This window comes from Geotrypetes seraphini, chromosome 8 (assembly GCF_902459505.1).
Source record: "Geotrypetes seraphini chromosome 8, aGeoSer1.1, whole genome shotgun sequence".
NCBI lineage: Eukaryota > Metazoa > Chordata > Amphibia > Gymnophiona > Dermophiidae > Geotrypetes > Geotrypetes seraphini.
Window position 1 is genome coordinate 120,210,175 of NC_047091.1, and position 25,794 is coordinate 120,235,968.

The following is a 25,794-nucleotide window of genomic DNA, read 5'->3' on the forward strand; positions in this document are numbered from 1 at the left end:
TTAGAACCTGGAATAGGCGATTTATCAAATCTTATAATAAACTTGGAAACTTGGAAACAAATGGAAGAAATGGACAGAGATTTAATAGAAGACATTCAAAATATAGCTGTAAAAAATAAAGTACTACTAAAAGGAGATTTTAATATGCCAGATGTTGATTGGGCTATCCCTATTGCAGGATCTCCTAGAAATAGGGAGATCCTGTATTCTCTACAAGGAGAACTGTTCCAGCAGTTGGTAATGGAACCCATGTGGAATGCTTACAAATGGAGAAAGTGTTTCTAATGTTATAGTCATTTGGCATCCAGTGATCATCACATGGTGTGGTTTAATATTAAGACAGAGGTAGAGAGGACTCATTCAAAAGTGAAGGTTCTAAACTTTAAAAAACTAACTTTGTTCAGATGGTGGATTATGTCAAGGAATAATTGTCCGGATGGGAACATGTGGAAGTATGAAAGAAGTGAGCAAAACTGAAAGGAGCTATTGTAAGGGAAACTAACCATTTTGTAAGAAAAGTAAGAGAAAAAGATGACCACTTTGGTTCTCAAAAGTTGTAGCAGAGTAGGTAAGGAAAAAGAGATTAGCTTTCATAAACAACAAAAGATCGCAGAAAGAAGAAAACAGGCAAAAATATCTGGAAAAGTTAAAAGAGGCTGGTCGAGTAGTCAGGAAAGCAAAGATACCAATGGAAGAAAAAAATAGACATGGTAAAATGGGGGGTCAAGATATTTTTTAGATATATTAGAAGGAGGAGGAGGAAGTTGCAAAAGTGGTATTGTGAGACTCAAAGGTTAAAGGGAGAAATATGTAGAGGCTTAATCATGCTTAACAAATATTTCTGTGTTCACAGCTGAAGTGCCAGGAGCAGGACTACAGAAATCAAAAGCAAATAAGGTTGGCGGTGTGGCAGACCCTGATCAATTTTCAAAGGACTGTGTTTGTGAGGAGCTCGATAAACTAAAGGTGGATAAAGCGATGGGGCAAGATGTTATACATCCAAGGGTGCTGAAGGAACTTAGGTCTCCACTGGCTGATGTTTTCAATGCTTCTCTAGAGTTGGATGTGGTACTAGAGGATTGGAGACAAACAGATATGGTCCCTCTACATAAAAGTGGAAGTAAGGAAGAAATAGGGCACTACAGGTCAGTAAATCTGACTTCTGTGGTATGTAAATGAATGAAAACGCTTTTAAAACAGAGAACAATATAGTTTCTGGAATCCAGTGGATTACAGGACCCAAGGCAACATGGATTACACTTCTCCCTCCAAATCTGCAGTTTCAGAATCCGTGGTTTCGGTTATTTGCAATTTTTTTTTTTTTTTTTTTTAAACACATTTTAATTTTTGGGCTATTTTTAAGCCCTCTTAGACCCCCTGGAACTTTACCTGGTGAACTAGCGGGCTTTCAGGGCAGGAGCGATATTCCTACACTCCTGCCCAATGCAGATCGCTCACAGGAAATGGCTGCCGTGAGCTCCCGTAGTCTCTCAAGACTACAACGGAAGCTCACGGCAGCCATTTCCTATGAGCAATCTGCACGGGGCAGGAGCATAGGAAAAAAGATTGCTCCTGCCCTGAAAACCCGCTAGACCACCAGGTAAGGCTTAAGGGATACCAGGGGGAAGTGGGGGTGGGTCAGAACCGGCCTGAATATTATTTGCGGCTTTTTCATATTTGCGGGCAAGCTCTGCCCCTGACCCCTGTGAATACGAAGGGAGAAGTGTTTTAGAGACAGGTCTTGACAAACAAATCTGGTCAGTTTCTTTGACTGAGTAACCAGAGAATTGGATAGAGGGAGAGCACTAGATGTGGTGTATTTAGATTTTATCAAAGCCTTTGACAGTCTTCCATACAGCTGTCTAATAAATAAATTGAGTGCCCTCTGTATGGACCCTAACTCCAGAGTGAGAGGGCATAGAATGAGGTTAAGGGGGGGGGTCACATGATGTAAGCCATCTAACAAGACGTACGGGTCGGGGGCTCTGTGGCTGCCCAGCAAAAGTTAGCAAAAAATTCAATCTTACATCCCGATCTTTAAAACTAGTTACAGCGCACTGAGACTGGAAAACTATAGAGGAACTGGTGGTTGGTTTTGGGCGCGGTAGTGCACAGGATGCTAGTAAAAGTCAAGAAAACACCAAGAGACAAGATTGTCAACATATCCTCAAGACGGTGACCACTCCAAACACAACTCTAGGATCCATAAGCAACTGGGTTCAAGAGATCTCTCGATCGGCCACAGCAGCACTGGATGACAGACTAAACAAACTCCAAGCAGTCGTGGATAAGATCAATGAAAAGTTTGACTTGCATTTGAGAAGGATAGCGGACATAGAGCAGAGGGTATCAGATAGAGAAGACAAAGCCCTCTGAGCAGCCACGTAGACTGGTGAGTTACAAAAACAGGTGTCCATATTAATGGACTGCTTGGAAGAGCAAGAGAACAGATACAGAAGAATTCATTTGTGAGTGGTGGGACTTCTAGAAATAGTTTTGAATGAAGATCTCCCTCAGTTTTTCTCCACATGACTTCCCATGCTTTTGGGCTGAGAATCAGTGGCTGAGTTATTTGTGAAGGCAACACAAAACCTTGTACAACGATAGCCCAGTATGTGAACTGGACAGGCAAGGAGAGGGTGTTAAAGGCTTACAGGCAGCTGAACCAGTTTGAATAAGAAGGACATAAGCTCTTGCTCTTTAATGATTATTCTAACCAAGTGGCACTGCAGAGAAGATAAATGGCACCTTTATGTTCCTCAATGCAAGGGCTCTTCTGTACCCAGCTCAGATTCAAGTGTGGAAGGATGGACAATCACAGCTACTGGAGGATCAGGTTGCAGCTCAGAGGTTTTTGGACAACATGAATGTGGTAAGATCTGAGAGACAGTGAGCCTAAACTTTTCCAGAGGTACACTACAGGCATGAGGCAGCCTCAGAGACTTTCATACAACATCCCTCCTAAAGGTCTAGTGGTAAAAGCATTGCTGCGATGGGTAAGAACTTTATGTTTGGATATCATAATGCAGTCTGCCGCATAATCCCTTTCATAGTGCTTGGAGGAGTTAATAGATCTGCAGTTTACTATCTGTTGCCAGGAAATCTTCCTATAAACTGTTGCAAGCGCTTGTGCATTGGGTTGGATTTGTACCAGTGTGGCTAAGGGCAAGGAATGGGCCTATATATTCACTGGAGATTTGCAAACCCAGTTTTCTGTAAGAGAGGGGACAAGAACAGAGGGATGTTGCGGGGAATCAGGAAACCTATTACACTTTGACCCGAATGAACAGCACAGCTCTTTGCCTCACGCTACCTACAAGGGGTTAGGAGACAAGCCTCCAGTTTGAATATTTCCTCATGAATGAAATATTTTATTCAATTACATTTACAGTAATTCATACTCTTTTCTTTCTACACCGTCTATGACACTACCCTATGACTTCCTGCACACTGTTAACACACAGAAGGCTGGAAATGTACAACAATGCATTATTATATCTTTCAGATTAATATTTATTCTAACACACTTCATCCTTAATATGTTAAAGGACATACTAGCTATACTATTTCAAAGGGGAGAGCTCTGATGAGAACAGTTAAAGGGAAGCTTGAGTCAACAGTATTTTGAACCAGTTGCAAGGGAAAGTTTCATAGTGGGATTATTGTTAAGGCGGGAGGGGCCGTGGAGCTCACAACTAGAAAGAAGATATTTTCTGTTGCAGCCCCTACATTGTGGAACTCTTTATCCTCACATCTTCGAGAAGAAACACCTATGGACAAATTTAAAGTAAACCTAAAGACCTACCTATTTAAGGATGCCTATGATAAGTAATCTTCAGGGTTCAGAAAGAAGGAAGAGCATATTCCCTTCCTACTGTATTGACCTTTATTGTTTCTCTCTCCTATTGCGGACTGTATTTTTCCTCCTATCCCTCGTGTTTCAATATGTCATTTGTTTGTTCTTGTCCAATTATATCCCCTCAACTTTTTAAACGGTATATCAAATTTTAAATAAAACTTGGAAACAAGACCCTCCATTAACTCTTAATTTTGTTTTGTAGGGAGATGGGTATGATGGGGGAGGTTACTATGAAGGGCAGGGAGGGTAGGGGATGATGGGGACATGGGTATGGAACAAGTGAATATGATTTGTGTGAGAATGTGGAATAATAGTGAGGTTATGGTAGGGTCAGAGGGGGAGGGAGGGTAATCTTTTCTAGAGAGAATGCATTGGGCATCTGCATGAAATTGATATGAGAATCTTGAACAGCAGTACATTTGGAAGGGTCTAGCTGGGGGCTGCTCCCAAATGAATGCTTTTATATATGAATCAGCCAATGACATCTTACTCTAGCTACATATGGTTAAACTAAGAACAGCAACCTTGAATGTGGATGACATCCACTCTCCTATTAAGAGGAAGACTATTTTAAATTGGTTTAAAAAGGAAAGGGTGGATATCATTTTCATTCAAGAAACCCCCTTTTAAGCGCAGAACACTAAAAGCTGAAAAGGGACTGGGTGGGGGAAGTGTTCTTCTTATCTTACAGTAGTCACCAACGAGACTTGGCAATACTAATTCATAAACAGTTACCACTCTACATCCATAAGACCACTCAAGATAAAGAGGGTAGATATGTCATCTTACTTAGTGAACTATGGGGATATAAGTTCCTTCTTTGTAATGTTAATGTGCCTAATATCTATAATCATTCTTTTTTTTTTAAGGTTTGCTTTCTAAGCTAGCTCAGTACACTGACTACAGGGGAGGGTTTTAAAGTAACAGCAAGGAAGGGGTATAAAGATCATGCAATAAAGGGAATGGATTTCTTGCTCAGCCAGTTAGACCTGCTTGAAAGCTGGCACATCATGCATCTGAATGAGCAAGAATTCATGTTCTTCTCTAATCCACATAAAAAGTGTATGCGAGATTGGATTACTGGTTAGTAAGCAGATCCCTACTCTCCATGATAGATGAGGTAAGGATTTGAGATTAAGCTCTATCAGATCACTCTTGTTTCAAACAATGGTTAATTTAATTGATAAGGAGGGTGTGATACTTGCAGGCATGGTAGATGGGATTAGTCTCTGGCTTCTTTGTCCCATTCAAGCAGCCTATCTTCTTGATAAACAATCCAGTCTGGCTGAATGATTAATGTATGTGAATTCTGTGCAGGAGCACAGAATTCTGCATCCAGAGTCAGATAATTTCCCATAGGCCTTTGCTGACATTAGTTATGCCAATTGAAAATGCTGAATGCTAGCAATAGCTATGCTGACACTCTCCAGTTATCCTTTCCTTGCAAGTGGCATTAGAGGCCATAGAAAATACATGGAGATTTCCTAGCTATTTGCTGGGTGACAGAGTTCCATAAATTTCTCAGAGAGTATCATAACCCCAAATATTGATCCCGGGATTTTTTGGGGAAGTTTCCAAAGTAGTGTTGCGGGGCACATTATTGCTTACGTCTCAGGCAAAAAGAAACAGGAAGCGGACCTTCTCCATTTATCAGGGGAACTAAGATCTCTGAGAAGGACCCATGTTTCCAATTTTGACGAGGCTACTAAACAGCAGATGCAGATAGTTAAACAGAGTATAGACAAGATCTTGCAGAACAGAGCTCCTAGCGACATTTGCTATCAGAAATATAAGCTATAATTGATGGGGGGGCAAGGCGAGTAAGTGATGCCCTATAGGAAAATAAAGGTGGTCCTATCTATTAACGAAAACAAAAGGTCAAGTTTACACCTCAGTCTCAAACTGTAGCCCAGTTTGTGAAATTCTACAGGAACCTCTATGACCTAACAGCCCTAGATGATGTGGACTAGGACACATTCTTTCAAAAATGTCACCCTACCCAAATTGAACGAGGACCAGAGGCAGTATTTAAATGTCTATAACACTGTGAGGAGATGAGATGGGGAATTAAAAATATGAAACTCCCTAAAGCCCCTGGCCCAGATGGCTATGGCCCTGAATATTATAAGATCATGGCTGACTTGGTGCCCAACACCCTTTGCAGGCTTTGAACTCGCAGGCCTTGAGCATGCTCAGATGCTCAAGGCCCAGCAGACGAGTATTGTTAAATAAAATGAAATGAAATGAAAAGATCTTAGTCTATTACATCTATATAATATCTAAGATCTAAACAGAAAAGAATATCATACTTTAAAAATAAAAATTATGAAAGTTATTATCTCTGAATATTAATTAGTCAAACTTTCTGATTAATTATGAATAATCAATTATAATTAATAAAGTATATCTTTTTAAATAAGAATTTATTGAATCCTATTTAATCAAATAAAATGTGCTTTCAATATAATATCCCATATCACATGAGTTAATGTCAAATCCTTTATAAGTCAGCAACCTCAAATTTTAATATCCCCTAAATAATGAATATTATTATCTTAAACTCTTATAAAAGTACAATATATCATATTTGTCAAGTCAAATAAATGAACCTTATACTCGGTTCCGGGGAAAATGGCGGAAGCACTAATAAAAGATAGCATCGAGGAGCATCTAGAGAGGCATAAACTTATGAAAACAAGCCAACATGGCTTCTGCAAGGGAAGATCGTGCCTGACAAACTTATTGCACTGCTTCGAAGGAATTAACAAACGGATGGACAAAGGGGACCCCATAGACAATGTATACTTAGACTTCCAAAAAGCCTTTGACAAGGTACCCCATGAACGCCTACTTCGGAAACTAAAGAACCATGGGGTGGAAGGAGACGTACACAGACGGATCAGGAATTGGTTGGCGGGCAGAAAGCAGAGGGTAGGAGTGAAGGGCCACTACTCAGACTGGAGGAAGGTCACGAGTGGTGTTCCATAGGGGTCGGTGCTTGGACCACTGCTATTCAATGTATTTATAAATGATCTAGAAACGGGGATGAAGAGCGAAGTAATAAAATTTGCAGATGACACCAAGCTATTCAATGGGGCTAGGATTAAAGAGGACTGCGAAGATTTACAAAGGGACCTAAACAAACTAGGGAAGTGGGCGACCAGATGGCAGATGAAGTTCAATGTAGAGAAATGCAAAGTCTTACACGTAGGAAAAAGAAACCCGAGGTACAGCTACACAATGGGAGGGCTGCTATTGAGTGAGAGTTCCCAAGAAAGGGACTTGGGGGTAATAGTGGACATGACAATGAAGCCATCGGCACAATGAGCAGCGACTGCTAAGAAAGCAAATAGAATGCTAGGAATAATCAAGAAGGGTATTACAAGCAGAACGAAATAAGTTATCCTGCCGTTGTATCGGGCGATGGTGCGCCTGCATCTGGAGTACTGCGTCCAATATTGGTCGCCGTACCTAAAGAGGGATATGGCGATACTCAAGAGGGTTCAGAAGAGAGCAACGCATTTGATAAAAGGTATGGAAAACCTTTCATATGCTGAAAGATTAGAGAGACTGGGGCTTTTTTTGTTGGAGAAGCAGAGACTTAGAGGGGATATGATAGAGACTTATAAGATCACTAAGGGCATAGAGAAAGTGGAGAGGGACAGATTCTTCAAACTTTTGACAACTACAAGAACGAGAGGGCATTCCGAAAAATTAAAAGGGGACAGATTCAGAACCAATGCTAGGAAGTTCTTCTTCACCTGACACCCACTTCCAGAGGGAGTGATAGGACAGGGTACGGTATTGAAGTTCAAGAAGGGATTGGACAATTTTTTGAAGGAAAAGGGGATAGAAGGGGATAGAGGACTAGTATACAGGTCCTGGACCAGATGGGCCGCAGCGTAAGCGGACTGCTGGGCATGATGGACCTCAGGTCTGACCCAGCAGAGGCACGGCTTATGTTCTATTATCGCTTAAAATATTAATTGAACACTTGAGTTAATCACTTTTCCCATTTCATATTAAAAAGGTTTTGATATATTTCCTTTATAACTATCTTCAAACTAATTTGTAAAAAGTTTATTAAACATCTGAGATCAAAATCATTGAATATAAACCAATTGGTTACAAATTTAAATAATAATAATAATATATTGACTAAATTGACTCTTTAAACTTACCATATACATATTTCATATATTTTTGCATCCTATGTATTTATATATATTTAAATACCCTCATTTTCAAGCTTGAATATTATAATATATTGAAAATCATAGTGTTATTTAACATTTGCTATCAATTTATAAAATTAGGATTTTTCGATTAAGCATAACCAATTAATCAATTGAGAATTATTTATATTAGGATAATCTTTATAAGAAATGAAGAACCCTAAACAGCACCATCTATTTTCCCCTAACCATTGTATACAATTGGAACTTCCTTTTTAAATGCATAAAACACAATAAAAATTATATTAGATAGTATAACATATGGCCCTTGTTTTCTTTATTTAAGTAAAGTAATTCATGTAAATGACTAGCAGCTATACTCAACAAGTATAAGTAGTATGTATCCCACATCCAGAAATTTTTAAATGCCAATTATGATAAACATATTTGATAAATAAAATATTCACTAATTAAATATGAATTTTTCATATAACTATTTACTCCATGAATCTACTTTTAATCCACATACAGATTCAAAGATCAGAGATTGAAAGGTTGTCATTATCCAATTAAGATCATAAGTACTCCTGGACACTGCAGAATGAATTCTGAAATGAAACATATAAACTTCTTATATATATCCTCTTAATCTTATTCAATGGATGGATGATACAAAAATCAAGCCACTGCCTTTATTGATAGTCCATGCTCTCACCAACTTCTATTTTGTGTCTCTCTGAATTATCTGATTTCATTCCTCGACTAAACAATTATAACACCTGAGTGTTAAAAATGAGCAGGCATCAGTTTCAGTAGTAGATAACTCTCCATCCTCATCTATACTGTGATAAATCACCAACGAGGAAAATCAGAGGGGAGATCAAAACACTGCAAAAACCACTTTTAAATCTTGTGACATTATTTTCCATTCAGAAAGTTTTTAAGAAATTGATGATATCTAACATAAATTCAAACCAAGCTTATTTCCAGACTTACATGTTGTATTCTTGAAAATTTACTTCTTTCAGAAATATAGGCAAGTCAAAAAACAGAACTCCCTTGTCAGTGATTCTAACTCCACCTCCATACCAATCACACATCAGCTTACAGTTAGTGCAAATCCAATTGGTGCAGAACTGACTTAATTCAGTTTCAATTATATTAACTTGTCTTACGTTTGTTTGTATCTTATTTTAATAATCCAATGTCTTTATTGAATATAAACTGTAAAGCCCAGTTTATATAGATAAGGAAATACTCAGTACATCAGAATATTATGTGGCTACAGTTTATTTGTTCTCCTATCGCATAGTGATAATATAATGTTGTTGCCAGAAGTATAAAATAAGGCGGGAGCAAATCGAACTATCCAATCATCTTACCACGCATGAAAGATCCATTTTTCATTCTAATGTTCAGCTGTTAAACTGTAAAACATTTAACCCTTTCATATCTAGATGACACTGTTTAAAAGATACTCCATTTCCAATTTTTAAAAAGACCGTTCTGCAATCCTCAATGTATGACGATCCCTGAGTCTTTATGTTTCAATCCAATATTAATAAAACTTTTTAAATGAGAGAAAGCCAAACAATCCAGCTTATCACGACTTTGTGTTTGATTTGAATAAATGATTCTTATTCCATTGGTGTACCTTGTTGTTCGATATAATCTTTTAACTTGATTGGATCATCAAAATGTAGAGTTTTATTTTGATAAGTTACCCGCATGACAGCTGGGGAAAAAAGACTGTACCGAGCCCCTAGCTGTTTTAATTGGGGCCATAGTTGGAGAAATAGTTTCCTAGTGTCAGCAGTTCTCTTTGTGAAATCCGGGACCACTAAAATTTTCACATCTTTATAACTTAAGTTATTATTCTGTTTTGCAAATTGGAGGATCTCAAATGCTTGTTGAAACTGTAAGACAGAAAAGATTAAAGGCCTGGGACCAGTGAATCCATTATTTTGTTTTACTAGGATTCTGTGTGCTCTTTCCACTTCGAATGGAAATTTTGAAGACAACGGCACCAATTTTGGAATTAGCATTTCAATAAAGGCTACAGCATTTTTACCCTCTGAGTTTTCAGGTTGCCCCAAAAGATGTATATTTCGCCTACGTGCCCTATTTTCAATTTGCACTGCAAAACTTGTATTTTCTGATTTTTTTTGACATGTTGTAACTGCTGCTTCTGCTTTTTCCAATTTGTTTTCTATGTTGTCCATCCATCTCTTTCTCCTCAATAATGGTTTCTTGACCTATTAATCACTTTCTTCCACCTCTCTTAAGTTCAATTTGTACCTTCGTTTAATCTTTTGTAAACTGCACAGAACTTCACGGTATTACAGTATATAAATTGTTATTATTATTATTATTAATCGTAATTGTATCCATTTTATGAGATAAATTGGCTACTTCTTCAGTCACTGTACCGAGTTTATCAGCGTTGCCCTGTAGTAATTGTCTGATATTTTTTAACTCCTCCTTTATATCGATTTTATCTGGCAAATCCTCGGGTAACAGTATCCTGGATGGAGTTGGTGGATCTTGCTTACTTCTTTTTGATTTCCAACCCGAAAACGCCGTTTCTATGTTAATTTGTTTAGAAGTAGCCATATTAAGTTTTAAAAAAAATTGTTTCTTCTTAAGAAATTTTACTATCACACGCAAAAAAAATCAATAAAAAGTAACCTGGGGAGATGGAGCTATTCAATCACACGTCCATCAACCAGCGCTCTCAAGCCACGACCCCCCATTTATGTAAAGTTCTAATAAAAATATAATTTTTTAAAAAATGAATAATGTTAAGAGGTGATAGGCTCAGAAGTAATCTAAGGAAATACTTTGTTTTTTACAGAAAGGGTGGTAGACTTGTGGAATAGTCTCCCAGTAGAGGTGGTGGAGACAAAGACTGTATCTGAATTCAAGAAATCGTGGGACAGGCACGTGGAATCTCTTCAGGAGAGGAAGAGATAGTGGATGGGCAGGCTGGATTGGCTATTTGGCCCTTATCTGCCATCATGTTTCTCTGTTTCACTCCATAGCATGTGCCACAAGCCCTGACCGCATCACTGCCAAGCAACTAACCTCACTTACTCACTTACCTGCCCAATCTGTACATGGGTATCTTCAATCGAGTGTATGTAGGACCCCATCAACTCTTTCATGTGTCGCAGATTCACCTCTTCAATCTTCTGGAACCTCTAATAAGGGAAAAAGGGGAGACCCTGAGAAAAATGGAGCACATACACAGCTTTGCTGCCTCTTCCACTGCTCAGGACTGGGTGCACTGGCAGAGATGTGGGTTTTTTTGAGGTGGGGGGTGTTAGACCTAGAACAGTGCTTACTGTAGGGTAGGAGTAAGGGAGTTTACACTGGGGAAGAGAACACAGGAGGCATCCTCACTGAAAATGGATATTCCCCATCAAATATTCATAGAGTAGCAGAGCAAAGTGAGGCAGAGGTCTGCAAATGCTCAAGCAGTGCAGATAATAAACAGACCACACAAACAAGTGGGGTAATAGGTAAGGTTAGAAGAACAAAAGCAAAAACTGCAGGGATAGTGTACAATACACCAAGTCTTTAATGAACAAACTCAAATATAAATATAGTCATGAAACAGTTTGTATACAAAATGGGTTGATGAATTGGGACCCGACATGGTCTGTGTTTCGAAGAAACACTCCTTCCTCAGGGGTCCAAGAGTGCATCATATACAAGGAAACCTTATGGATAACAACTGGAAACAGCGGTATGGTGACTAACTTAACAAGCTGTGTAAGCTCCTACACAGTGCAGGACTTTTGCTTTCATCCTGCACCATGTAGGAGCTTACACAGCTTGTTAAGTTGGTCACCATACCGCTGTTTCCAGTTGTTATCCATAAGGTTTCCTCTTTTACCAGCAGTACTCACCCTGTGCATTAGCCCTGAAGGAGAATTTTTTGCCTCTGATTCAAAAATTTTGATTATTTTATATTACAACGTTGTTCTCCACATGACTGTATATGGAGGAAGGACTGTTTCTCTGAAACACGGACCATGTTGGGTCTGTACTCCATGTATATGAGAGCCATTTTTATAGATTACAATTTTGTTTAGACTTTCAATAAAGATTCCTACACCTTGTACATTCCGCTCTGCAGTTTTTTTCCTTGTTTTTCGTGTTCATCTTTTACTGCAGACCCATTGGATTTTTCTTTGGTTTCCCTTCCCATCTTTCCATGCGCATTCTCTCCTCCCTCTCTCTCCCCTTCCCCACCATGTGTGCAATCTCCTCCCTCTTTCTTCTCCCCTATTTCCATCTATCCGTAAACAGCATTTCTTCCAGCCCTCTTCCCTTCCTTCCCATCCCTGTGCACCATGTCTCCCTTATCTCTCCCCTTCTCCTCTATCCCTGTGTACCATCAAATCCCTCTCTTCTGTGGTCTGATATCTGTCTTCCCCCTTTCCCCCTTCTATAGGTTAAGGTTGATCAGATCATTATCCGCATTTCTTGATGAATCATCGTTGAATATTCTAATACATTTGTTAGTCATATCAAAGATTGACTACTGTAATGCCCTGTACAAGGGATCTACTTTAAAAAAATTACATAAGACTGCAAATTCTCCAAAATAATGCAATAAAAATAATTACTAAAAAGAAAAAATTTGATCACGTAACTTCTCTTTTAAAAGAAAAGCACTGGTTACCGGTAAACCACAGAATTGCATATAAAATAGCATTACACATAAAATACTAATTAACAAAGCTCCTGCTTTCTTAGAAAGATTTCTAATTCCTTATATTCCCACAAAATCTTTAAGATCCGAAGAAAAATCTTTACTAGTAGTCCCTTCGCTAACATTCGTTTACTCAAGGAGAGATATGACTTTTTCTGTTACAGCCCCTCAGATTTGGAACTCGCTCCCGCTCAATATAAGAGAAGAAAAATTACTTAAGTTTAAAAGTCTTCTAAAAAGCTGGCTTTAAGGATGCTTTTAATTGAATGACTTAAATTTATATTTATACAGAATCATTTAAATTACATTAGGATACTGTACAGTCAACTAGCAGCGCTGGTAAGCGAAAATTAAGTGGGTAACCCTCCTAATCTCTCGTGTAATTACCTACCCCTTTTTATTTTATGAATTGTATTTAATCCTTAATTTTTTTACTCCCTTTTTCACATGTTTTGTTTTGTCAAAATAGTTCCAATTGTCCTGTTACATTTGTCTTTTTAAACTTAATTCTTAACTAATTGTGAATCGCATTGGATTTGGATTTTGCGATCAAATCAAATATTTTAATAAACTTGAAACTATGGTCTGGGATATTTATCCTGTTCTTCCCACAGTCTGGCATCTCTCCTGTCTTTCCCTACTCCCCCCCCCCCCCATTGTGGTCTGGCATCTCTATCTTTCCCTTCCCCTTGGCTTTGGTCTGGAATCTCTCCCTCCTCCTTCCTTTCCCTGGTATGACATCTCTCTCTTCTTCCCCTCTCCCTTTTCCCATCCAGTGGTTGACATCTCTCTCCTTTCCTTCTCCCCCCTCCTTGGTCTGGCATCTCTATCTGTCCTTCCCCTTCCTTTCTTCCCCTGGAGGCCTGGCATCTTTCCTCCCCATTCCCACAGTCCAGCACCTCTCTTACCCTCCCCATGCTATTCACCCCCCCCCCCAAGGGATCTGGTGCTTGCTCACTGTTCTTCCCAGCAGTGCTGCTGTAACTCTTCAGGCCGACTGTAGCGTGTGTGAAGTAAACACGTTGTCTTCAGCCACTTGAAACTTTCTCTCTGCTACTGATTCCCGCCTTTGCAGGGACAGGAAGCAGTAGCAGAGAGAAAGCTTTCAGATAGCTGAAGGCAGCATGTTTAAATTAAAAGATTTAACCTTATTTAAAAAAACCCTAAAAACATTTCTTTTTAAAGATGCTTATGACTCCTAGTATATTAATTATCGATTTTTTTAAGCAGCTAAAATTACCCTCCTTTTTTGTTCTTCCCTTTTATGTTTTTTCTTCTCTCCTATCCAAACATTGTAACTTTTTCCCCACTTACCCTCACAATTCTTGTAAGTTTTAACCCATAAAAAATTATTTTATATGTACGTATTTTGTATGTTAAGTTTTAACTCATAACAAAAATTTTTTTTATATGTTAACACTAATATTTTATTTGTATATTTTATTATGTTGTACATCGCCTAGCAATTTAAATAGGCGATTCATTAAGAACAAATAAACTTGAACTTTACTTCACACACGCTGACAGCAGCCTGAAGAGTTACAGCAGCGCTGCAGGAAGAACAGTGAGCAAGCACCGGATTTTGCCATGGGGGGAGGGGACTCCAGATAGATGCATAACCTGCTGTAGGGTCACTAGATGTCCAGTTTCCCCGTCAAAATTAGCAAAATAAAAAGCCGCCTGGACTCCCGACAGAGTCCTCAAAAAGAGAACATATCAGAGGAAACCCGGCAATTCATTAGAGCAGTAGAGTATTTCTTGTCTGATGTCCCAGAGAAGGATGGGGGAGAAGAAGAACGCACTCCCTGTGATAGTTCTTGCTTAGTCTCTTGGTGTCAATAACTGATCTCTCTCTGATAAACACAGATTCTAACCTCAATGCCAGTACAGCCTGTCAGTGTCAGGCCTTCAGTTTCTGAAGCAGAGGGGAGACTAAGGGCACTAAAATCTTCTTTCAGTATAAAAGAGGGACTTGGAGTTCATTTCCTGTGGGGCAGAAGGGAGAGGAGAAGAGAAACAGAAGTAGCATTAAAGGGATAATGCCTTAACCATTTCACTGCTGGCGCTACTCCCCATACCTGAGCTGACTCCAGCATCTTCTGTTCAAACTCTGCTCGAACCAGGTTATATTTCTGTACTGAAGCCCCGAGAACAGACCCAGCTTTCTTGGTCTTCAGCTCTGCCTGTGGGAGGAAGAGCATCACAGGGCAGATGAGATGTCTAATGCCCCAGAAGGTCCCTGGCTTCACCTGCCCTGGCCAGTAACCCAAAGAAGAGGCAGCCATGCAGCTGGATCATTTGGAAGTGATAGTACATCACCAAGGCAACATTTCTTGCTATAGCTCTTCCTGCATATCTCACCTTATCCAGCTCCTTCTGACTCGCTCCTTCCTTTCTCAAGCGCTCATATTCCAGACACTTGCTGTAGTGGTTCTCCTTGGCTTTGTGTAGGACTTGGGAGCTGCTGTGCAGAGCTTGCATCGCTTCCAAAGTCCCCGAAACTTCCTCCTTGCACTGACCAGAACCAGAGTAAGAGAGAGTTGACTAGAGGTAAGTGGTAGCATCATCATCATCCCATTTGAAAGCTGACCACATCCCATCTTTTCTCCCCTTAATCTTATACCATCATAGCAGCCTCACCCTGCTTATTGTACCCACCCTCCTAGTCTCTGACTACCCTCTCCTACTTCTACCCAGTCTCCAATCTACCCACCACCAATACCTTCTTGTGAACTTTAAGTTGTTCTTCCCCATAGCGATTAATGTCTTTGATCAGGTCTTGGAGTTTCTTCATAAGTTCCATGTGGCAAAGAGATAACTTGTCTGAAGAAACTCGGAAAACATCCCACATAGGAGCAAAGGTGCTGGGAATAAACACCCAAAATTCAGCTAATTAAAGACAGTTTGGACATCCAAATCAAACAATATTCGGTCAGAAAAAAACCCTTACCAAAGCAATGCAGACCTATGTCTGCAATAACATGGACTATGGAAAACAGCAGATGTAAATGTATGTGGACCTATGTGCATTGGAACATGAAGAAGGGGTGAATGAGACATTTCATGCATAAACATACAATGTATCTACACATAATATGGAGAAATTAGGTTCTTACCTGCTAATTTACTTTCTTTTAGCCTCTCATCATGACCAGCAGGTGGAGACCGAGACAAAACTTTGGAACTGTACATATCATGTGATCCCCTCCCTAATTACCTCAGTCTGTCGAATAGCCAAGCAGAACTAAGACCTATATACAGAAAACAAACAGGACTCTGAACAGAAGTATCAACAAATAAAACCAGGAACGCTGTTGGAAAATGCAAAGGAACAAATGCAAATAGCAAACATCCCCACAGCTCGCCAGCTATACCAGCCAAGCCATAGCCATTGCTCTTAATCTCCCCGGCCCTAGAAAAATACTAGAAACCGACCGAAAAATAAAAATCTGCATGCAAGAACATGACAATAGACAGAGTGGGGTCCTATGCTGGTCTGGAGAGGCTAAAAGAAAGTAAATTAGCAGGTAAGAACCTAATTTCTCCTTCTTTAGCAACTCTCCAGACCAGCATAGGTTAATCTTACAAGCGGGATGTATCAAAGCAGTCCCTATCATGGGTGGGACCCCCGAAGGGCTGACACCAGAACACGCTCACCGAACACTGCATCCTGATGCGCCTGAACGTCCACACGGTAGTGTCTGACAAAGGAATGTAAAGAAGACCAGACCGCCGCCTTACAAATATCCACTGGAGGCACCAGCAAAGACTCATCACAAGAAGCGGCCTGACCCCGAGTGGAATAAACCTTGAAAAAATTCCAGAACAGTCTTTTTTTTTTTTTTTTTTTTTGAGAAAGATAAGCGGAAGCAATAGTCTCCTTGATCCAGTGCGCAATGGTAGTCTTGGAAGCGCCATCCCCCCTACGAGGACCCACTAGAAGGACAAAAAGATGATCTGATTTTCTGATCTCCTGAGTCCTCTGCAAGTAGACGCGAAGGATGCAACCAACATTTAATTTGCACAACTATTTGTTCTCAGAAGAACCTGTCCGACTACCCAGAACCGGGAGGACCACAGAATGATTGACGTGAAAAGGAGAAACTACCTTTGGCAGAAAAGGAAGGAACAGGCCTCAGCACGACCCTCTCCTTAGAAAACTCGAGGAAGGGAGACCTACAAGAGAGAGCCTGCAGCTCCGAAACACATCTAGCAGAAGTAATAGCCATCAAGAAGACTGCCTTAAGAGTAAGGTCGTTCAACGAGCAGGCACAAAAAGGCTCAAACGGGGGAGAGGGGCCACAACAGCCCAGACAGAACCAGATTCAAATCCCAAGAGGGAACAGACGGTCACATGGGAGGATTGAGCAACTTGGCCGCCCGCAACAAGTGAACGACAACAGGAATGGCAGTCAGACGCTGACCCCATAATAACCCACAAAAGGTTGACAGGGCCGCAAGTTGAACCCGAAGAGAAGACCAAGCCAGGCCCCTGTCAAGGTCATCCTGCAAAAACTCTAAGATGTTAGGCAGGGAAGCATGAGAAGAGACCACTCCCCGTGCCGTACACCACTCCTCAAATATACGCCAAACCTGCACATAAGCCCGAGAAGTGGAAAGTCTGTGGGATCCCAAGAGAGAGGAGATCACTTTATCTGAATATCCCTTCCTACCTAGGCATTCCCTTTCAAGAGCCAAGCCGTAAGATAAAAAAAGGAGCCGGTTCGAACAGGGGAATGGGGCCCCGAGTAAGAAGATCGGACGAAAGAAGCAGAGGAAGAGGATATGACACCAGAAACCGCATCAGATCCACACACCACGGACGTCAGGGCCAATCCGGAGCCACCAGAACCACCAGGCTCGGATGACAAACAATGTAGAGTAGAACTCTGCCCACTAATGGCCACAGAGGGAATACATACAACAGCCCCTCTATTGGTCATGGTTAAACCAGAGCATCCAAGCCCTCGGCCTGACTGTCTCTACGACGACTGAAGAAGCGAGGTGTTTTGGCATCAACACTAGTGGTCATCACATCCATGAGGGGCTGATCCCAAGCCTTCACTATCAACTAAAAAGCCACGTGGCTTAGACACCACTCTCCAGGAGCTAGCACGTGACGACTGAGGAAGTCCGCTTGAACATTCTCCACTCCAGCTATGTGGGAGGCCGAGCTGACCTGAAGATGAGACTCTGTCCAGACCATGAGCAGAGCCATCTCCTGCGCCACCTGAGTGCTCTTGGTGCCCCCTCTGATGACTGACATCGACCACCGCCGTGGCATTTTCCGACAGAATTCGGACCGATTTGCTCGTCAAGAAGGAGTGGAAGGCTAACAGCGCCAGACGGAAGGCTCTGGGCTCCAGAACCCTGATTGACCAAGATGCCTCCTCCATGGACCAGGTGCCCTGAGCTGAGTGATCTAGACACCGAGGAGACAGTCATCTGTGAAAAGCACCGTCCACTGTAGCTGATCCAGACTTGTCCCTTGAACAATATGGGAGGTCTGGAGCCACCAACGAAGACTGCAGCGAGCCAAGCCCCGCAGAGGAATAGGGAGAACTATACTGTACCTCTGGGGTGACCACCTCTAAAGCACAGCATACTGAAGAGAATGCATGTGGGCCCGAGCCCACCTCACCACATTGAGGGAAGCCACCATCGACCCCAAGACTTGGAGGAAATCCTGCACCCGAGAACACCAGGATGCCATAAGCAGGCGAATCAGAGATTGCAAATTGCTTACCCGAGCCTCTGGGAGGAAAGACCTTCCTCAATGAGGTGTTGAACACAACAAAGATACTCCAAGCACTGCGAGGGGACCAACCGGCTCTTGGCAAGATTGACAACCCATCTCAGAGACTGTAGGAACTCCACCACCCAAGCCATGATACGGGTGGCTCTCTTGGAACGACTTTGCGCGAATCAACCAGTCGTCCAGGTAGAGAAACACCAGAATGCCCTCTGTCCACAAGGCCGCCATGACAACCACCAGAACCTTGGTGAACGTCCAGGGAGCCGTGTCCAATTCAAAAGGAAGCGCACAGAACTTGACTGATTCTCCTGGGAAGGCCAAGATCGCAAAATGAAGGAAGTGCTGATGGGAGGTCCGGATTGGAATATGCAAGGAGGCCTCCATCAGATCGAAAGAGGCTAAATACTCCCCTGGCTGAACCGCTAGAATCACATATCGTAGCGTCTCCAAGCAGGAAGACAGAAATCCGAGAGCCCTGTAGACCCCCTTCAAATCTAAGTTGGGCCGAAAGAACCCCGCTTTCTTGGGCTCCACAAAGTAAATCAAGTACCTGCCAGTGCAACATGCCTGAGGGGGAACCGGAACAACAGCTTAGATATCTAGCAATCTTTTAAGGATCTGGTGAAAAATCTGCTTCTTCCACGCTGCCTGACAAGGAGAAGCTAGAAAATGATCTGGCAGGGAATGGGCAAACTACAGAGCAGAATCGTCCTGAATCACCTCCAGCCGAGCACCCACCGGCGCGGGCAGAGTCATTGGCAGGACGGTCAGCGGGGGAACCGGCAGAGAGATTCTCAGCCTCCCGACAGACCCATTAGGACTGCATTTGCTGAAAGAAATGACCCCTGGCAAAATCAGAGATCGGGTAGGGAACAGTTCCATGCTCAGGGCGGTTCCTGTGGAAATCTTGCCGACTCCCCCGAGCAGTGCCACTGCGAACAGCCTGGCAAGCACTATCTTCAGGCAGGGCACTTTAGAGTCCATCAGAGTTTGAACTAACTAGGCCAAAACCTCTGTAAAACAACAAGGATCCCCGAAAAAGAAAATAGAGAGTTTAGTGATGGACACCGCATCCGTCGACCAAGCCCGAAGCCAGAAGGTCCAACGCGCAGCCATGGATTTGGCAGACGTCTGCAAGAGGAAAGGGGCAGCCATCTGAATCTCCACCACCTTCTGACCATCAGACTCACTCTCAAGGACCCACTTGGCCCACCAAAACACAGCCTGAGCCACTTGTCCTGCACAAATAGCTGCCTGGACCCCCAAGGCAGACACATCAAAATTCTGTTTAAGAATAGTCTTCAACTTACGCTCCTCAGAGTCTGTTAAGACAGGACTGCCCTCCACAGGCACAGTATGCCGCATAGGAATAGCTGAGACCACTGTGTTCATTACTGGTGACTTTAAGGTAGTCCTATCCACCACCGTGATGGGATACAAACAAGCCAAGGAGCACACAAACTGAAAAGACACCTCCGACGAAGTCCACTGCGCCAGGATAATATCCAGAAAAAAATCAGATGTATTGTAAGAGTGGGAAGCAGAGGAAATCACCCAAAGAAGAGGGTCCTCCACACTCAGGGTCACAGACGGCATCTCCTCAAAGTGCAAAACTGAGGAGATCTGCTGAATCAGATCTGAGAGCTCGTCCCTCTGAAAAAGGCGCACCTCAAACGCCTCCTCGCTAGTAGACAGAAAAAAACAAGTTCCCAGTACCAGCGGCCGTCCCCTCGAGAAGATCCTGGAGGTGTCCCTAAGGGTCCATGTCCTCATGCATTAGTTAAAACTCTCCTCAGACCACAAATCCTCGTCCGAGGCCATACGCGGGTACATGGATGAGGGAGGAGATGGGGGGACGTGAAAAGAATTAAGGGGTGAAAATATCAGGGGGCGCAGAGGGAACAAACCCCTGGGACCCCCCTGGACACAAGTAGGACCCCCAGCCGCCAGAAAATATGCTATACACAAAGCAAAAAAAAAAAAAAAAAAGAGGGGGGAAAACTGAAAATTTGGAAAATAATTCCCGCTCTAATAACTTTAGATTATTAAATTTTCCAAAAACTTCAACGATTTCCATGAAAGAAATGTTGAAAAAATATCTCATGGAAATATTGAATATTTCATGATATGCTTCCTCCTTTTGTACAAGTATTCTACCTACCAATGAAAGAACAAGATTTCCCTCTAAAGTCCACCCTCAATGAAGCGACCAATATATACATAAAAACCGTGAGCAAAAGACGCAGAAAGTATAGGCCACAGTGGTTCTCCGCGGAGATCTCAGAACTAGTAAAAAAAAAAAAAAAAGGCCTTCGTTACCTACAAACGATCACAACGACCGAAAGCTAAAGAAACCTATATGGATAAATCCAGAAAAGTTAAAACGTTAGTCAGAGAGGCCAAACTTTGGATGGAAGAAAACATAGCCAGGCAGGTAAAGAAAGGGGAGAAATCCTTTTTTAAATATGTTAGCGACAGGAAGAAGAACACAAGCGGTATTGGGTGCCTAAAGAAACCTGAGCAACTTTACGGACTCGGACGCAGACAAAGCAGAAATACTCAATAACTACTTCTGCTCAGTCTTCACCTGTGAAGAACCAGGATCCGGTCCTCAGATACAGACAAAGCGTAGTTCAGAGGACCCTTTCCGGGACATGGAATTTACTGCAAGCGAAGTCTACCAGGAGTTATCAAAATTAAAAGTAAACAAAGCTATGGGCCCGGACAATCTACATCCTAGAGTACTTCGTGAATTGAGTGGCGTCTTAGCAGAACCGTTAGCTGGGCTCTTCAATCTTTCCTTAAGCAAGGGAAGAGTTCCCCTGGACTGGAAAACTGCCAACGTTATCCCACTCCACAAAAAGGGATGCAGGTCAGAGGCCGAAAACTATAGACCGGTGAGTCTCACATCACTAGTGAGTAAACTCATGAAAAAGTTGATTAAGAACAGATTGGACACGTTTCTGGATAATGAAAGATTAAGGGACCCCTCACCAGCATGGCTTTACAAAGGGAAGTTCCTGTCAATCCAATCTGATAAGCTTCTTTGACTGGGTAACAAAAAAACTGGATGGGGGTGAGTCCCTGGACATAGTATATTTGGGCGGGGTATGAGCCACCTGGGCCAATCAGCCTTAAGACCAGCCATTCAACGGATGGCTGGCCTGCCGGATGGATGGGCTTGGCACCCGTCCGTCCGGCTAACAATTTTAAGGTATGGGGGGGGATTGGGGATGGGGAGGATCGAGGGGTCTCCAACCCCCGATCGGCACCCCCGCTGACCCACGAGACCCCCCCGACCCCTCAATCCTCCCCATCCCCAATCCCCCCATACCTTAAAATCGTTGGACGGACGGACAGGTGCCAAGCCCATCCATCCGGCAGGCCAGCCATCCGTTGAATGGCTGGTCTTAAGGCCTGATTGGCCCAGGTGGCTCATACCCCACCCACAGGTGGGGCCTGAGGCGCCTGGGCCAACCGGAATAGGCCCAGTAGCCTTAGGCTCCCTCTTGCCCCAATCGTAGTTGGGGGTTCGGGGTGTCACCGGGCAGGAGGGCTTGGGCTCTCTCCTGCCCGGATCGTTGTAGGGGGAGGAATCTGTAACCAGTGTTGTTTTTGACATACACCGGTTACAGAATCCAGCTTTTAGGCAAAGGACTGGCTCTTCCTTCGCCTAAAAGTCCTTGTTTTGGACGTTTGGGACTTAGGCTTTTTTTAGGTTGATGAAATGATGTAAGTGTAGACGTAGTGGTGGTCTGAGCGTTTAAACAGCTGAATATAGAGGCAGGCCATTATCAAAAAAAAAAACTTTTTGGGGCTTTTTTTTTTATAATGGACATTTTCCCTGCTTCTACTTTCAACGTTGATGGCCTCCAAAAGGGGACTTAGACGTTTTGTTTTTTTTATTATTATGCCATTCCACATGTCCAAGGTATTTAAAATCAGACTATATGCCTGCATATAATACACTTCTTACCCAAGCTGGCTGCTGTTACTGGCCATTTTGGATAATTTAGCCATGGATTTAGAATATGCCTCCTCGATGATAGCCCTTTAATGAAAGCGAAAAGCAAAGAGAAAAAAAAAGACTCTTTCAGTGAACAAACAAGCAGAAACCTTCATCACACTATGCCCACCAACAGAAATAAACTGGCAGAGATTTGTGTTGGGGGGAGGCATCTCAGTGCTGAAATAGCAGGGAGTCATGCAGGGCAGGACTGAAGTACATTGGCAAAACTGGGTGGAGGTAAACAAGGAGTGAAATTCTTCAGCAGATATCAATAGATATTAAGGGTTCAATAAACAAAAGGACTTGCATGCTCAGCTTTGGTACTAACCAAAGTTTGTTTGTTTCAAAATTCTGCATCAGTCAAAAGCATAAAACTTTTGAGTGGCCTTCCTGATGTCTGACAGATGAGTACATATTTCTAAGAAGGCAGGATAAGAGGCCAAAAGGAATGCAACTAGTGGTGATGGTCAACCGCTATCCAAAAACTATCCAGGCTGCACAAATAGCATAGTTACTCACCTGTAGCAGGTATTATCAGAGGGGAGTGGGCAGATATTTTCAAATGTGGGTGACGTCATCAATGGAGCCTGGCATGGACAGTGCAAAAGTGTACTGTCACTTTAAAAATCTCAAGACTGCCTATACTGCGCATGCACAAGTGTCTTCCTACCCAACTTCAGCTTGAATCCATGCTATTCTGTCCTGATGAGGCCATTATGTGAAGTTTGGAGCAAAAACGAAACTTCCAAGTCAAAAAAATACACTTTTGAAAATGTTAAAGAAAATCTAAGATGGCCGCCACATCTGCCGATTTTGCCTTAAAACGGCCCAGGAAAAATGCAGGGAACCACAAAAAAGGGTGATTTTAGGATTTTAAAGTGGGGGGAACAGGGCATGCAGGGAAACCACCAAAAACCCCAATTTCAGCACCCCCAAAATCACCAAACTCAGAGGCACACAGACACCTCAGAGACGTGTGCTTCAATGCATTTCTATGGCAGCCAGCAATATACAGTGCAAGCGAAATCAGTATCTCAGGGTCTTCTGACTGCCTCACCTTCCCTGCCACCTGAGATCACGACCACCAGGACCCCTCAGGGGATTTAGGGAAGATACATGGTCTGGTCCCGATCCCAGCAAATCTCCATGGGACCATAGCAGCTTGTGTTCTACCCCTCAGCGGACGAACCTGTGGAGAGATGGCTCCCGATCTGGAGACCCGATCTGATCTGCAAGCTGTCTGGAGGGCTTACTGCAGGTTCTGCTAACAGGGCACCCCCAGAAGCAGACAATCTTTAAGGAAAAGTCTGCGATCTCTCCTCTAGAGCGAATCTGCAGCACTTGGGCAATACCCGCGGCACAGAACAAAATAAAAGACTAGGAATTGAGAAATAAAATCACGAGCAGAATAAACTAGAAGTTCGCAGCAAGGCTGCAGAAATAAACTGAGCTGGGAGGGGAGTGTCCGGAGAGATGACCTAGGAGAGGGGGACGGATTTATTCGTAAGTTCTGCAGCCAAGGCTAGAATAGATGCAAGACCCTATGGTGAAGCTTCCTGAGGTTAATGTCCAAGAATAAAAGATTTCAAATAGAGAATGTCATGTTTAGAATTCTATTTGCTAGCATAGAGCCTTGAAAGACTCCATGTCAAAATGTATCCAGAGTCCTGCCTGCTCTTCCAGAAGGAGTACTGGCATAAGTTCTGGAACTGTGAGCCTTCCCTGCAGACTCTATGACCAATGATCATAGAAACATAGAAACATAGAAACTGACGGCAGAAAAGGGCCTTAGCCCATCAAGTCTGCCCACACCAATGACCCACTCCCTGACTTTTATTCCCCTAGAGATCCCACGTGAATATCCCATTTTCTCTTAAAATCTGACACGTTGTTGGCCTCAATCACCTGCTAAGGTAGCTCGTTCCAATGATCGATTACCCTTTCGGTTGTATTGGGTGTCGAGGTGTTGGGGGCCTTGATGTCAAGGCACACCTCAGAGGAGAGACATCAATTGGACAGAAGGTGATCTACCATCTTTGTGCTGATAGCAAATATGCTTAAGATGATGCTGACTAAGTCCAAATATATAAGGGGGAAACCAAAAAACTGGTACTCTACTAAGAAGAGTGATTAAAGGGAAACATACAGAAGTCAAAAAAATCACTCAATAGGTGTAATAGTGAAATGAATACTTCTAGAACACACACTTAGAATTCAAAAATATGCTCAGAGACAAGAAGGCAACAACATGGAGCTGCAGGCAATCATTGCATATTGTAAATTCCAGTGGAAAACAAAATTCTTTGCTGCAAACTAGCATAGAAAAAGTTCTTATACTTTGAATAGTCACAAGCAATCACTTAGCTTGATCAAAGGTTCTGACGGGCCCGTTTCGACCCTGCATCAGGGAACCAAATGGAGCACTCAGCAAAGCTCTCAAAAAGTGGTGGTGTCTCTGAAAGCATAAATAAAATACTTCAATTGTTATTCAAAACAGTCATGCATTGTAAGGTACCCACAAAAAATTCAAGTTTCATTCATATATATGAGCCTCCTCCACTGATTTCTCCAAGGCCGAAAAACCAGCAAAACTACTGATTTTAAAGATAGTAGAACAGCTGGTGTCAGGACGGAGGGGCATCAGGGACGTGTGGAGCACGTAAAAAGCATATAAAAAATGTAACAGCTATTCACATGCATGCCATTTTCCACTAGAGGGCGCCCTTAACCTAAAAACTGGTAGAGCTGTTAAAAAGACATCTAAAAACATTCCAGTTTCCAGCGTCTTGACACTGCTGCTATCAAAACTTTTCTACCTCACCAGAGATAAATCGAGCTAATCTGCAGCAAAGAATTTTGTTTTCCACTGGAATTTACAATATGCAATGATTGGGTGGTGAGGCAATTTTCTCTTGGGGCTGCGGCTCCATGTTGTTGTCTTCGTGTCTCTGAGCAAAGTGTGTGTTCTAGAAGTATTAATTTCACTATTACACCTATTGAGTGATTTTTTGACTTCTGTAAGATGATGCTGAAGCATGATGAGTAGGCAAAACATGACTATGCTTCTTAGCTTTCTTATGAAGTTCTCCCGAGGCATGTAGCACCGATAAAGTAGAAGTGGAACAGATTGTCGATGCAGTCGGAACCAGTGTTGATGTTGGATGTTGAGTGTCGGAGTCTCCAGCCATCTTCAATGTAGATGAAATTGACCTGAAAGCAATGTTACTTACCGTAACAGTTGTTATCCAGGGACAGCAGGCAGCTATTCTCACTAGT

At 42.4% G+C, this 25,794-nt stretch overlaps 1 protein-coding gene across 3 annotated transcripts in view; it reads right to left on the reverse strand.

The window, feature by feature from the left end:
- FCHO1 (FCH and mu domain containing endocytic adaptor 1) overlaps positions 1 to 25,794 on the reverse strand; it is a 222,127-nt gene that overhangs the window by 110,067 nt on the left and 86,266 nt on the right. For all 3 annotated transcript variants that reach the window (XM_033954521.1, XM_033954523.1, XM_033954522.1), the window contains exons 5-9: positions 22,486 to 22,560; positions 15,477 to 15,618; positions 15,116 to 15,268; positions 14,833 to 14,937; positions 11,136 to 11,234 (exon numbers count right to left, since the gene is read on the reverse strand). In XM_033954521.1, the coding sequence (XP_033810412.1) occupies positions 11,136 to 11,234; positions 14,833 to 14,937; positions 15,116 to 15,268; positions 15,477 to 15,618; positions 22,486 to 22,560 (574 nt within the window). The remainder of the gene's footprint in view (positions 1 to 11,135; positions 11,235 to 14,832; positions 14,938 to 15,115; positions 15,269 to 15,476; positions 15,619 to 22,485; positions 22,561 to 25,794) is intronic.